Consider the following 14,877-nt stretch of genomic DNA (forward strand, 5'->3'; position numbering starts at 1 on the left):
AGAGCGGAATTGAACAAAGTCTCATTTTCCTCTCTATGATTTATTTTTCTTTGAGTAGTTCATACATTCGCTGTCCCAACGTGAATACCTCAGCTAGAGTATAACACAGCTTTTATTTGCTCCATCTAAACTATCTCTGTTGGCCCAAACAGTGTGTTTCCACGGGAACTTAAGGAGGTGTTTGCCTCTTGGAGACAGGAATGTGGTAACCGGGGGCGACCGGACATCAGCGAGCGGCTTATCAGTGCTTCTTTGTTTTTGCGTTTTCTGTGTCCGGCCATCATGTCGCCTTCGCTGTTCAACTTGACGCAAGAGTACCCAGATGACCGCACGGCGCGCACACTCACTCTTATTGCCAAGGTTACGCAGAACCTTGCAAACTTCACTAAGTAAGGATTTAATTTACTTGGGTTTGTGTAGAGACTGAAGAAAGTGTCAATATAGTTGGTAAAGTGAATTATAGCAAATTTGCCTTTACATGTTTGCATTTCATGTGCACATTGCTGATTGCATTTGCTGTATCTAAGAAAAATATGCAAATTCGAATTATTAAATATAATATTTATCATTTATTTATCAAGGGAATTATATAGTTATTGTACTACTGCTCAAAAGTTTAGGATCACTTCTTATTCATATTTTTCCACAGTTTAGAATAATATTTATCTCATCAAAACATGAAATTACACAAATGTGGGAATTATGTTGTGACTAAAATAAATAAACTCTGTTATATTTTAGCACATTTAAAGTATCCACCCTTTGACTAGAACCATACACTTCGCATTTTATCATTTTATCACTTCTTGAGTCACAAAAAGTGTTGCTCTCTCCTTCTGTCAGATTTGGTAATAAGGAGGAGTACATGTCCTTCATGAATCCGTTCCTGGAGCAGGAGTGGACCAACATGCAACGCTTCTTGCTAGAGATCTCCAACCCAGAGACCATCTCTAACACGGCAGGCTTTGAGGGCTACATTGACCTGGGCCGTGAGCTCTCCACACTGCACTCACTTCTAGCTGAAGTGGTTTCCCAAATGGACCAAGTAAGTCATTTCACAGTACATCTGAGTTTTTATATTAATAGTAAGACACAGATACAGTTTTCTGGAGGAATACATTTTAGGTACTTATCACTTCATAAAGAAACAAAACTAATAAACAAAAAAATTAATAAAGGCATATGTCTGATTGGAATTTGTAATGTGGAGAAGAAATGAATGTGCCAACATACAGTTTTTTCCATTATAAAGGAAAAAATATTAAAAACATGTCTTGGGGGTTGGGATCCAATTCCCGGGTGGTGAGTTCGATTCCCCTCCCAATGTGTTTTGCTCATCCTAAACCCATCACTCCAGCCTGTTATTACCTTTTCTCTCTACACTTTGTCCTAACCTGTAAAAGCACAAAATGGCCTATTTTTATCTAATTCTAGGTAAGGGGTGGCAGTTTTAGAGATGCTAAAATGTAGTACGCTTACAATTTACTTTGGGTTTTTCCTTTTTTTAGTGCCATTTGTGATATTGCATGTTTTTGATGGGTATACTTTTGTACTCAAATACACAAAAATATTAAATGCATTAATGACACACAACTTTTGAACAGTGTGCAATCGGTTCCTAAAAGGTTCTTGGTACTATAGAGAACCTCCACAGAACCTGATCATATTTTGAGTCAGTTAAGGACAGCGTCGTGACAAGGCAGTTAACGCCACAGTATGACGGTTCTATAGTAATGCTCCAATTTTCTGCCTGCGATTTTTGAGTAGGTGGACGGATGTGAGAAATTGCCTCCAGGCTGCAATATTTAGTCTTTTATAATGCCCGGGTTTGCGGCTTCCAATGTTTTTCAGACCTCATGAGTTCACCATTTGTTTATTTATATCTGTATGTACACATATGTTTGAAAGAAACAATCCTCTTACCCTTTTTGTCTCAAAAACTAAATAAAGATGTTGTGTTTTGCATAGACTTTACACACGTAAAGTAAGCCAAATCTTGCTTTGCCAAACTAATATGGGCATGTCCCATTTCATGTAAAGTGCTCATCTGTGTCTTTATATGTACCACCTTATTAAAAATGTGAATCAAATTTTTACGCAATACTTTTTCATTATTAAATGCAAGAACAGCTTGCATGCAGAAAAAGTGTATAACATTTGTCTCACAGGCATCTCTAAATTTTCATTGCATAATGACATCATATGAATCACTTACATGAAACCGTATGCATAATTGACTGCAGGTCAGATTTTTAACTTTTATGTGATGGACAATCTATTTCCTTCCATAATCATTCAGATCACTTTATCACATTCAGTTGAATATCTGCCCAGGGGTTACTCGGTTATCCTAAATATATAAAAAAATACATTTTAGTGGATAATGTGGTTTAATATTCATTGGGATCTTCTATATTTGTTCTCAGAGTGCCGCCTCCAAGCTTGGCCCAATACCCAGAATACTAAGGGACGTTCACGCAGCGTTAACAAATCCACAGAAAGTACAGACGAGTGCTCCTCCTGATCGTGTTCCATCCCCTCCAGAACCAGGATGCAGCATCTCCACTGGATTACAAAAGATGGCCATTGACACTGACCTACCAGGGTAAGCCATAGCTGTGGGAACACTGCAAAAAGTACTTTCTTTATAACGGTTGTCTTGTTTTCCAATAACTGAGCATCCTTTGAATAAGATAATTAAAATATGAATATTAACTTAATATCATTTCTATTAACTATTTTAGAGAATTATGTTACATTTTCCCTATTGACATTTTTGTTATAAAAACCAATCTAAAAGTGATAGTTCACCCAAACATGAGAATTCTGCCTTCATTTACTCAACCTCTTGTCATTTCAAATCTGTATGACTTGCTTTCTTCCACAGAACACAATTGAAAAGATTTTGAGGAATGTTGTTAGCTGGCTCCCATTCACTTCCATTGGTTTTGTGTCCATATAATAGAAGTGAATGGGTGCCGGCACTGTTCGGCTACCAACTTTCTTTATAATATCTTCTTTTGTGTTCTGCGGAAAAAAGAAAGTAATATAGGTTTAAAATGACAAGAGGGTGAGTTAATTATGACAGAATTTTCACTTTTGGGTGAACAATCATTTTAAGAACTTAAAAAATGTAGAAAAAAAGCTATATGGTATATGTCACTGTTCCCACAGTGCTATAAGCATCAGCCAATCATGAATAAGTAGGCTTACAAATCATCCAATCAGCTTCAAGCTCTACACTTCTGCGTATCGAACTCATTGCAATATTAAAGATATATGATTATATTCTGAAAGTACTCAACGTTATCTGTCACTTTCAGCCATAAAGCCAGTGCTGCGTTTCTCGCCCAGAGTTTTTGCTCTTAAGAGTGCACCCTCACTTTCCAGCAGACTGCTTCTCTAAAGAGAAAGACTCATCTTTATCTGTCTGGCTCACTGCTAATTCCCTCCTGACATTTATGAGAGCCGGAGAGAATGAGAGGCCTTTAATTGTGCCTCACACTCACACACACACACACACACACACACACAGTCAGGGAATAGGGAGGATATATATATACAGGGGGTTTAAAAGTGAGAGAGGCTGAGAGGAGAAAGCAGATTGCACTGTTGGATGATATATGTCTGGTCTGAGATTATGATGAAATAAATTAGCAGGTTTTTTCTCGCTGCTATTCAGACAATAAACACAGTCTGGCCGGAAGACGGTTCTGCATCCGTTCAGCTGCGTTGACTTGATGCTTTATACCTCTCTGGAAGTGTCTTGCATGAGAATCGTTTATTTTTTCAGAAAGATGAGAGGTTAAGAAAAGTGTCTTATCCTTATAAAGGCTTTGTTATGTATTTGTTGAATAAAACCAACAACATGTATATTTGTACAATTGCATAAGGGACAATCCCAGAATGCATTGCATACCTAAGACACTGGGACAATTTATACTATACTATACTAAACTGTAGGGCCTACTATGTTAGTATGGAATTCCAAACCTTCCAAAGACTCATTTATTTTAGCTTTTTTACATTTCTTCATGTATTTATTTTTAATTAAGGCAGGTTTGGAATTCCATATGTATGCTTGTGTACATAAATGCTATCTCTTTCTCTTCCATGTTTCTTTATTTTACTAGCCCGGTGGACTTCACACGTCTCCCTTCACCGACCCCTGAAAATAAAGACCTCTTCTTCGTCACACGCTCCTCTGGCCTTCAAGGCTCCCCTGCCCGAAGCTCCAGCTACTCCGAGACCAATGAACCCGAAATGGACTTGGCCAACGGTGGCAAGAGTCTCTCCATGGTAGACCTCCAGGAGACGGCCAGGGCGTTAGAACCCATCGCCATCTCAGAAGGTTTAGGTGAGGGAACCATGGTTCCTTGGAATTCGCGGACTCCTCAAGGAAATGCTATGGGAGGTCACACACTTCACAGACCTGGACACACTCTTTCCATCCCAGGAGCAGAAGGGGGTCCCGGCAGGCCCACACAGCTTTTGGCCCCTCTGTCCTTTCAGAATCCAGTGTACCAGATGGCAGCAGGGTTGCCTGTATCACCCAGAGGGACGGCGAGCGGCGATTCTGGATCAGAATGTCACAGTTCCGTCAGTTCCCATAGCAACAATGAGGAGGGGTTCGGCGGAACCAAGCATACCTTCCTTACCCAGCCGGGTGGGATGGGGGAGGAGTTTGTGAGGCGTTCTGGTGATTTCTCCAGGAGACAGCTATCGCTGAATGACGGTAACCAGACGACGGCACCACGGCAGAGCAGTGCTGGTCCTCAACGGCGGATCGACCAACCACCACCTCCAACACAGACTGCTCCGAGAGGCCGAACTCCGCCCACTCTGTTGAACTCCACCCCATATCCACGTCCTACCAATAATACTATGATGACATCATCGCCTGATTGGCCCGGAAGTGGCGCGCGGCTTCGACAGCAGAGTTCGTCCTCCAAGGGCGACAGTCCGGAAACGAAGCATCGTGCCCAGCATAAACAAGTGTGTGCCGTTCCATGTTAACCAGCATATAAAAAAACATCCTAAAGTAAAAAATAAATAAATACAGTGTATGTTTATCAAAACAGAATGTAGTAATATGCTAATATATCTTGCGTATGAATTACTGGTTTTAATTGGATTTGGTGGTCGTAACATGCTAGCTATCATCAACCCCCAGCTATTGACTGTTGCCTATGGCAGTCATTTTTCTTTCAAGTTTGACAATGAAGCGAGCAGGAAGGGCATTTCCCATACCCACAATGCAGTTCTCTCTCTCTTGCTTTAAGTGATTGATGAAAAGCCTGAGGCAGCCGATCGGCTGTGGCAACAGCACGCACACTTATTACAACAGCATTATCCTTCCAGTATTTTCCCTATCAGTTTATAATTCGGGTGAATAGTTCATTTTGGAGTAATGTTGATTTTACATAGACAAAATCTTCTTACGGACTAAACTAACACAGCTCACTGAACTGAAATATTTCCTAAAAACAAAAAAGTGAGGGGAGACCAGGACTATCTGTCACACTTTTTGCTTCAGTTACAATAATTATAAATAATGAGTAATAACCTAAGTGATTTTTAAAAACAAGTTTAAAATCAACATGCAAACTTTATATGTCCTTTACATGTAACTGTAGTGATGTTTATGCTTAAAATAACAAATTAAGAAGATTTAAAATGTTCTAGATTTAGATATTCAGAATTGGTTTTCTGTAGAGATGATTTTACAGTTTTGATATTACTAAATTGTAAAGTCCTAAAGGGATAGTTTACCCAAAAATGTAAATTTTGTGATGAATTACTCACCCTTAAGTTATATCATTACCTGTATAAATGTATTTGTTCTGTTGAATAGAGATTTGGAAGAATGTTAGCAACTGAGATTTTTGGGACCCCATTGACTACCATGGTGAAAGAATTGTTGTATATTTATTTGTTCTGTAAAACACAAAATTTGATGTTTCATTTGTCAACCGTGTTAATAGTAGTGTCCCCAGAAATCTCAGTTGCTAACATCCTTTCAAATATCTTTATTTGTGTTCAACAAAACAAAGACATTTATACAGGTTTGGAATAACGTGAATTTGAGTAATTCATACCAGAACTTTGTTTTTAGGTGAACTATCCGTAAGTCTTGTATTTACTTTGGTATTCTTCAGAGTGCTATGGTGGTATTTGCATAATAAATATTAAGTATGCACTAAATTCCATATTTGAAATAAAGGACACCCTTGACCTCACACTGATTTTGTTACTATGTATATTATGCTCATATACATATATCATACATATTTACATAATCCTATGTCATACGTCATCATTTTCGTTTTCAAATCTTCGTTTAAGTTGCCTATTGCGTATATGGAGCCCCTGATATAACTTTTATTTGTGTGTATCTTCAGTTTATTTATGCGAGTGCCTGTTTGTTTGTGCCTTTGTGTCCCACAGGCGCCGTCCCCCGTGAACCCCAGTGCATTAGACCGTACGGCTGCCTGGTTGATGAATGTGCCATATATAGAGCGGGAGTCTGAGACAGAGCTGGGCAGAGATGAGCACACACAAGCTGAGAAGGTAACTAACCCCCACACACACACACCTACACATAAACAGCAGCCGGAAATCAGGCTCATACAAGACAATCTGGGTGGGGAAGTGAATCATCATAATCATGCTGTTATTGAACACAGATAGAATTCTCTCAGTGCACTAACATTCATCTCAGACGGAGTCGGGTGTTCCTACATGCAGGTTTAAAGGAACAGTTCAGTCAAAAATGGAAATTCTGTCTTCATCATGACAAAGAAATGTTGCAGATTTGGAACAAATTGAGTAAATGAACACAGACAAAGATATTTGGAAGAGTGCTTGTAGCCAAACAATTCTTTGCGCCCATTGACTACAATAGTGGGAAACATTGGCTTTATAAATGTCTTTGTTCTGTTGAACACAAAAGAAGATATTTTGAAGAATGTAGAAAAGCAAACAGTTCTGGGGCACTTTTGACTACCCTAGTCATTTTTCCTACTGTGGTAGCAATCAATGTTGGCCATCGTTTTTTTAACATCAAGATACTTCCTGCATTTGTAGGACATTTACAGTATGTTTCTGTTTATTTGGGTGGTCTGACATGTCAATTTTAGTTTCGGCCAATGTTGTGAGTTTGAAGTGGGGTTGGTATGAGTGTTTGAAATCTTGTTTGCAGTTCCATTTGGCTCCATTTGGCCCAATAACAAACTTGTAATCTGTACAAACTGCATATAAAAGTGCTAATAACTTTGTATGGTTCTAGTTAGCTGTCAACCTGCAGCTCATGTCTGGACTCAGTGGTTCTTTGTGGGTTCATATTGCCCCAGTATAGCACATTAGAGACCACACTTTAGCTCATATATTATACCAATGTAGTGACTCTCTATGCTCATTATGTGTCCCAGTGCGTTTATCAAAAAAGAGTCTAATTTGCCTCTTGGCATCAGTCATGGATTTCTAATTGTCCTCCTTTAGGCTACTGTACATAATTCTCCCAGTATTTCATCTCCATTGGAATTTACATGGTGTGTCGTGTCGCACAGGCAGCCAGGTGCATGCAGCACATTGGTGATGGTTAAAGAGATTTCAAATTTTCTCACTCAAGCGCAGTATCAATGTAACAATTTGATATCGTTTGAAATGTCTTTGTGTCTGTGTGTCAGTATCAGACAGAGATCAGCATGCTGCAGGACAGACTGCGGGTGTCGGTTCAGATGCTGGAGGAATATGAGGCCCGGTTAAGGGATCAGGAGGACCAGGCTCAGAAGATGCTGCTGGAGTACCAGGCCCGACTGGAGGAGTCTGAAGAAAGACTGAGAAGGCAACAGGATGACAAAGACCTGCAGATGAAGAGTATCATCAGCAGGTGGGAGAGTTTTGATGTTTTATTAACAAGATTCGGGAGGAGCACGTGCAGATATTTAACTCGGCTGGCTTTTGATTAACCATCACAGCAATCATCCTATCAGCCCTCCATTCACACGAATGTCTTACAACATCCCTCCTCCACCCTGATTCCACACCACTAGCCCTTTTTCACAGGGGCCCTCTCCCCGGTCAAGGGGCGGGTGCTCCGAGTTCGGGAGAATTACTGAGCTCGGAACGTTCGCCCCGGGACAGCTCGTCAACCATGTAGTCCCACTTTATCATCTGCGAGGCGAACTTGTGAAATGGTTTTAAAGGAGTGGATGTCTGAATTTTTTGTAGGATCTATTGACTCCAATGCAATAAAATACAGTATACCTAACTTTGTATTAAGGTGTATAAAGACCGTAGTGCTCGGAAAGGGTGGGGGAGTGAGCCGTTGGTAGCAATTACCAACCGAACCACCAGATGTCACTAAATTTCATGCATTGGACCTGTAACTGAATAAACTTTGAAGATAAAATAAAGAAGGAGGATAGAAATAATTTAATTATAAATAAATGTCATTTATTACTGAGCTTGTGCTGAGAAATGTTGTTTATTGCATGCGCCTTTGTTGTTTTAACAGCTGCTTCACTTAAGGACTTATGGAAATCAGGTAAAGGTGGAAATACACCCACAAAGTCTTTGTTAAGTTTCCAATCTTGTGTGTAGTCTCAGAATTTCTGATCGTGGAGGATTCAGCAGATTGCTGTGATTATTTTTTTTGTGATTATACACTTCAAGACTTGGCTTTCCTCAATGATGTTTTCCTCCAAAACCGATGTTATGGGGCAGTTATTTATGGCCTCGAGCACTAGATCAAAGCCAGATCAGGAGGATATAACAAGGTGGATTGAGTATTTGTTGACCTTGTGTTGATGCAGGTTGATGTCTGTGGAGGAAGAGCTGAAGAAAGATCATACTGACATGCAGGCAGTGGTTGACTCCAAACAGAAGATCATCGATGCTCAGGTACGAGTGTGTTTATTTCATATGAACAGGATATCTTTATTCATTGAAAGGATTGTGTTATAGAGCCACAAAGAATAGCATTCAGTCTATTTGCGGATTTGATTATGTGGGTTGCTGGTTTATTTTTCAGTGTTCTACAAAACAAAATCTCAGTTTTTGTGATTAAACTTACACCAGCCAGACCAGCTCTAATGTCAATTCCTTGCTAATATTTATTCCCTCAGCAACAAAATAGACTTTATAATACTTTGCTTGACAACACAGTATGAATTCAGGATTCACATACATTGTAATTGAGACATAGCTGTGCAACAGTGAATTAAACTCTGTGGGGTTCTTGTCTGAGCTGTTGTTTGTATTTACTGTAATATGTGGCTTAGGGGCGATTCACATTTTGCGTATACAACCATGCGGAAAATGCAAGCCGCACTGCTTTCTCCATTTTTCCAATGAGTTTGCGCTCTCCTGGCGTCTGCTAAGCAGCCTTGGGCCACGATAGCCGTTGAGACGAGGAGGTATAAACAAAGGATATATGGATTAAATGCACTGAAAATACCTTGCAATAACTCTGCTACTAGATCTATTTATGCTGTGATCATCTGTGTCTCCATCTTCACTGAACTTGTCTATATTGGCTGCTTGGTTCATGTCACATAACCTGCGGTGCTCCATTCTGAATTGGTGAAATATTTTCATCTCGATGTGGCGCCTAGAAAAACGGGATTGTCGCACCGCATGCGCATCACTGCCTATTTGAGCACCCTTGTTGTGCGTCTACATTTTAAGTAACAAATATGCGTGCGCAAAAGACGTGAAATGTGAATCGCCCCTTAGACCAACATTGTTTGCAACTTGGTTTCCAAGGTAACTACAGTTCCACTGTCTGTCGGTCTCTCGACGTTGTGTCGAGACTGACAGAATGGGGTTTGACTTGAGAACCTATCATCTACGATTATACTTTTGAAAAGGCAAATGAACTTGGCGAATGGGACGGCACGCCAGACTACGCCCCGTTAAAGGGAAGATAGCCCCTTCTTTCACTTTTTTGTTCTTCAGAACCTGCAAGGCTTATGCTAAGTGATCTTCGATTCTTCCTACTGGCTATGCCGCAGAGAAGCGGAACTTGTTCTGGCGTTTTGCGACTTCCCCTGGGCGTTGGTTCCCCTCGGTAGTTGGTCAGAGGTGTCTTCAAAGGGCCTATTCTCCTACAGAGTGCGCCTGTCGCCAGGCATTTCTCACTGCTGTAGTCTTGGGAGCGACCGCCCCACCCTTGAGCCAGACAGGCAAGATCCCAGCATGCTGATGTAGTGTTCGTGGATACAACATGTCATCATTATGAGAATGGTATTGCAGTCATGGCTGGCTGTGTTCACTTGGACACAGTCACAACCTCGGCTGCTACCTACTCGACTGCGGCTTCTAAGGCATCGAGCGGCGGTAGTGATATGCAGGTTCCTGTGGACGTAAATCCGTCGCAGCATTGCCTCGCACCGTTCAGACCTGTTCATTTACATTTAGGCATTTGGCAGACGCTTTTATCCAAAGTGACTTACATAGCATTATCCTATACATTTTACATAGGTATCTGCAATCCCCTGGAATCGAACCCACAACCTTGCGTTGTTAACGCAATGCTCTTACCACTGAGATACAGGAAAGCTGAATCGAACCTGTCTCCCATGGGTGTTGCCAGACTGTCCCATAGTGGAACCTGCCACAGCATGCAGAGGATGAGATTTCGGTTGCAGCATCGGACGGCAACAGTCTGACATCAGAGCAGCTGCAGCTCCCGGCCAGTTGAGCTCAGGACGAGGCTGACACAGATATATCATCCAACTTGCCCGGGCTACCGCAGCTCACATCTGGACGCTCTTTTGGCACGTTCACAGCAGAAAGGCTTGGTCGCCCTGACTTCCCTCGACTCTGGAGCAGCTAAGGGCTATGTCGGAACCCCAGGTAGAGCGTGCTGTCCCGGTACACTTGTACCTACAGATGGCTGCCACCGGGAGGGACCGATCAATGCTCCCTTCCAAAGCTTCTAAGCTCTTGTCATCGCTGATGCCAAGGGCTTACACTGCGGCGGATCAAGCTGCCTCCATACTTCACGCCATCCTGCAGGTCCACCAGGCTAAGGCCTTGAAGCAGCAAGACGAGGGAAAGTCGTGACCCAGTGGTTATGCAGGAACAGCGCCATACCACCACTGACCACGCTCTCTGGGCGACTTAGGTGATGGCGAGCAAACTAGGATCGGACAATGTCGACTCTTGTTGTCCAAGAGAGAGACACCTTTGGCTGGTGAGAGTGAGGTATTCCACATATTATCTCTCTTTCGGCAGATGTGGTCCCCCTAGCGTCCCCTCCTTACGGTGTCGGGCGCCCATCTCGCCCCTAAAGTAGCAATGTCAACGCCTGTACGGCCGGTAGTAAGAGCCTCTAGTCTTGATCACTCGAATTGATGCCTTCCTACACACTGGATGGTTACGATTCGCGGGGACGCTCACTCTTAATGCACCCAGGCCGGTCCCTTTTATACCCGTGTGTACGGGGCGGAGTCTGGTGTGCCGTCCCATTCAGCAACCTTTTCAAAAGTACAATCGGAGATGATATGTTCTCAAGCCAAATCCCATTCTGTCAGTCACGACACAACGTCTCGTTCCCTCCATCACGGAACCTAGGTTACATCCGTAACAAAGACGTTTCTTTACCTTTCATGAACGAGATAAAACAGCTATTCATTTAAAAATGAGCTTTGCTGGGAATAACATCATTGATGTGATTTGGTCGCAGGCACAAGACGAGATCATATTATTATTCGTAATCAAACACCAACTTCTTTTTGTATTAATGATGTACAATTTCACCAAGTAAGAAAAATCCAAAACAGTTCATCCAAAAATTTAAATGATGTCTTTATTTACCTACCTTCAAGTTGTGCCAAATCTGTATAAATGTCTTTGTTCTGATAAACACAGTGAAAGATATTTGGAAGAATTTTCTTAACCAAACAGTCCTTTGCCACCACTGACTACCATAGTAGGAAAATTTGCTTTAAACACAGAAGATATTTTTAAGAATTTAGGAAAGCAACCAGTTCTGGGGCACTATTGACTACCATTTAAATGTTTCCTGTGGTAGTCAATAGGGTCCGACAACTGTTTGGTTACAAACATTCTTTATAGAGATTTGGAGAAACTCGAGGGAGAGTAAATGATGACAGATTTAACATTTTTGGTTTCTTTAATAATAATAACAAATCTTTGCAATCTTTGAAATTTAGAATGCAGATATTGAAATGGTATTTGTCTAAGGCCAACATTTCTAAAAATGTCTCTCTCTCTCTCTCTGCAGGAAAAACGTATAGCATCACTGGACGCGGCTAACGCGAGGCTAATGAGTGCCCTGTCACAGCTGAAGGAGCGCTACAGCATGCAGACGCGCAATGGAATCTCTCCCACCAACCCCACCAAGCTGCAGATCACCGAGAACGGAGAATTTCGGAGCAACAGCTCCAACTGCTGAATGCAGCATACAGTAATCCACAGACGAAGAGAAAGATAAAGTAAAAAAGTTTGAGGATTTGGGCAAGTGTGTTGATATTTTGTATGTGAATACTAAAAGGGAAGCAATGCAGGTGAGGCTTTACTTGTGAAAGGATTCTAAACATCGTTGAATTTGCAAACTGACTGTTTGTACCATGGAGTTCACTTCAGCCACCGGCGGATGATACTACTGTTCAAGTACTTCAATTTTGGACGCACCACTAAACATTCGTCTTGGCATCACAGCAGCGAACTGTAAAATAACGGTTGATACTAGGACCTTCTAGCCTGCAGTTTCCCTCTTAAGTTATTTCACTTGCTACAAAATAGGTGTTCTCTGTACAACCTCTGAAAACCATAGATTTTGTGTTATATTTATTTATGACCATCTCTTTCCTGGAAACTTTTGGAAACGTCTGAAACTAAAGAACGAGCAACTCTCTTCTACATGCTATATTATTAGGTCATTTATTGTTTTTACTAGTTTGTCCCTACATAGTGCACTTTTTATCTCCATCATGAGAAGCCTTAAAAAAAGATGAACATCTGTGAAAAGATTATAATGTACATAGATTTTACAAAGAATATATTGTAGGTTCTCCATCTACAAGTTTTTATTCGTTTGAGAACGTTTTACCTCAGTTGTTTGCTTTTTTCACCTAGACAAAGATTTTTAATGGCAAATATTACACTCTGGAATGTACAGGTATATACTATGTCAATCCGGGTCCATTTAAATCATGTCAAGACCTCGAATTAGCACAAAATGCTCTAATAGGGCAGACTGAATGTTTTAAGTGAACACTAGAGTAGATCTGCTTATTTTTTTGTTTGGGAGGCAGTTTTGCTGTGGATTTCCGCCGTAAAGCTTGTTGGTTTCACTTTGGGTCAAATTTTTTCTACAAAGTTCTTTAAATCATTTGTAATTTTTGTATGTGTATGCATTGCCTCATCAGTCCATGTTGCTGCACACTGATTTTACCGATTTTTTATATTTTTGTATAATTTTACTAAACATGAGAGCTTCGCATTTATTATGCCAAGCACCAAGTAGCTGCGAGTAGCTGCAATTTTACCCAGAATTTTTTCTGTTTGTCTATATGGAAGAGAGATACATGCAATGTCTTTATTTTGTTGCAAAGTTATACAGATATGTAAGATGGGACGTGTAAGATAGAAATTTTATTTTTATTCTGATATTTTTAAGGAGACCTCTGTGTGCAAGTATAAGGCATTTTGAATATAATTTAAGATTATTCAAAGAGACCCCCAAGGTGAAATTATTACATTTTTGTATCCGATTTATATCTGAAAAGTGGTGTCAGGTGGCACCAGTATAGCATGAGATGTCTGCTGGATTTACAAGCACAAACTGTTTCTGAAAAGATTCTGAGGACTATGCACTTTTCCCCGACTGAAGTCCTCTTTTGTGTCCACTTTCGGTTTACTTCACTTCATAAACCAGTAGCAAATTTGAGGTGGCTAGTTAAGCCAGTAAAGTACTCCAAAATCTAGCCCAATTTTTCAGTTTTTTTATCATTTTCATTCATAATTGGGGCCAAAATTCCACGTAGCCAAATGTAATATACAAAATAAGTGTGCACGTGCAGTGCCCTTATTTATGTCCTATTAGTTAAGCATGTACTCAGTTCTTCATCACTGTTAAAAATGTAATCAGTATCTAACATCCTTTCAAATTCATTTGATCAACTATTTAACCGAACTTGGGAATAGTGTCTGGTTGCACAAAAGAACCCAACATTTGTTTTTTATGTTTCCCCAAAGAAAAGGCTGTAAGTCCATTCGGTCTGTCTTTAATGAGGTCTGATGCCTTGCAGAATCATTATATCTGTCTACCAAAAAATAGAACAGTATTGAATGAAAAAGATTTTGCTGTCGTTGCGGTTCTTTTCATCTGATCTGTCTTTATCCGGCTTCTGTTCAGTTTAGAAAACTTCATGTAAAAAATCTGTTTTTCAGCAGTCAATGTGAAACAGTAGCTGTGTGAAATAATAAACAATATAAAGATAAAAAGATATACAAAGCTATAAAGGAATAGACATTATGTTGTATGTTTTATAATCCTTGTAGAAAAGATTTTTGTAAGTATGTTTAAAGTATTGGCTGAACGTTGTTTTAGGGCAATATAAGAACAGAACATTACTGTACAGAGAAACTTGTCCATGTTAAGAACTATACAATTGTGGCTGTGCAATTTATGTAAATTTGAAACTAGAATAATTAAAGTTTTATTTAGTTATTTCATATACTTGCTGCCTTGTCTTTATTACTTAATCACTATATCCGGGAGTGAATTCTGTGTTGCATCGTCATTTAAAACCACCAACTCTTGTTCACCGTCTAATTCTGACACACCTGACACTAAGAACTATTTTATGTTCTAAAAAATACCCAAATAAAAAATTATTATAA

The 14,877-nt window shown here is 40.3% G+C and overlaps 1 protein-coding gene across 3 annotated transcripts in view; it reads left to right on the forward strand.

The window, feature by feature from the left end:
* dab2ipb (DAB2 interacting protein b) overlaps positions 1 to 14,711 on the forward strand; it is a 91,376-nt gene extending 76,665 nt beyond the window's left edge. For all 3 annotated transcript variants that reach the window (XM_079449098.1, XM_079449097.1, XM_079449099.1), the window contains exons 9-16: positions 153 to 389; positions 844 to 1,045; positions 2,427 to 2,605; positions 4,134 to 4,995; positions 6,448 to 6,570; positions 7,689 to 7,891; positions 8,817 to 8,904; positions 12,254 to 14,711. In XM_079449098.1, the coding sequence (XP_079305224.1) occupies positions 153 to 389; positions 844 to 1,045; positions 2,427 to 2,605; positions 4,134 to 4,995; positions 6,448 to 6,570; positions 7,689 to 7,891; positions 8,817 to 8,904; positions 12,254 to 12,424 (2,065 nt within the window). In that variant the 3' untranslated portion in view covers positions 12,425 to 14,711. The remainder of the gene's footprint in view (positions 1 to 152; positions 390 to 843; positions 1,046 to 2,426; positions 2,606 to 4,133; positions 4,996 to 6,447; positions 6,571 to 7,688; positions 7,892 to 8,816; positions 8,905 to 12,253) is intronic.
* The last annotated feature ends 166 nt before the right edge of the window (positions 14,712 to 14,877 follow it).

This window comes from Barbatula barbatula (assembly GCF_947034865.1).
Source record: "Barbatula barbatula genome assembly, chromosome: 2".
Lineage (NCBI taxonomy): Eukaryota > Metazoa > Chordata > Actinopteri > Cypriniformes > Nemacheilidae > Barbatula > Barbatula barbatula.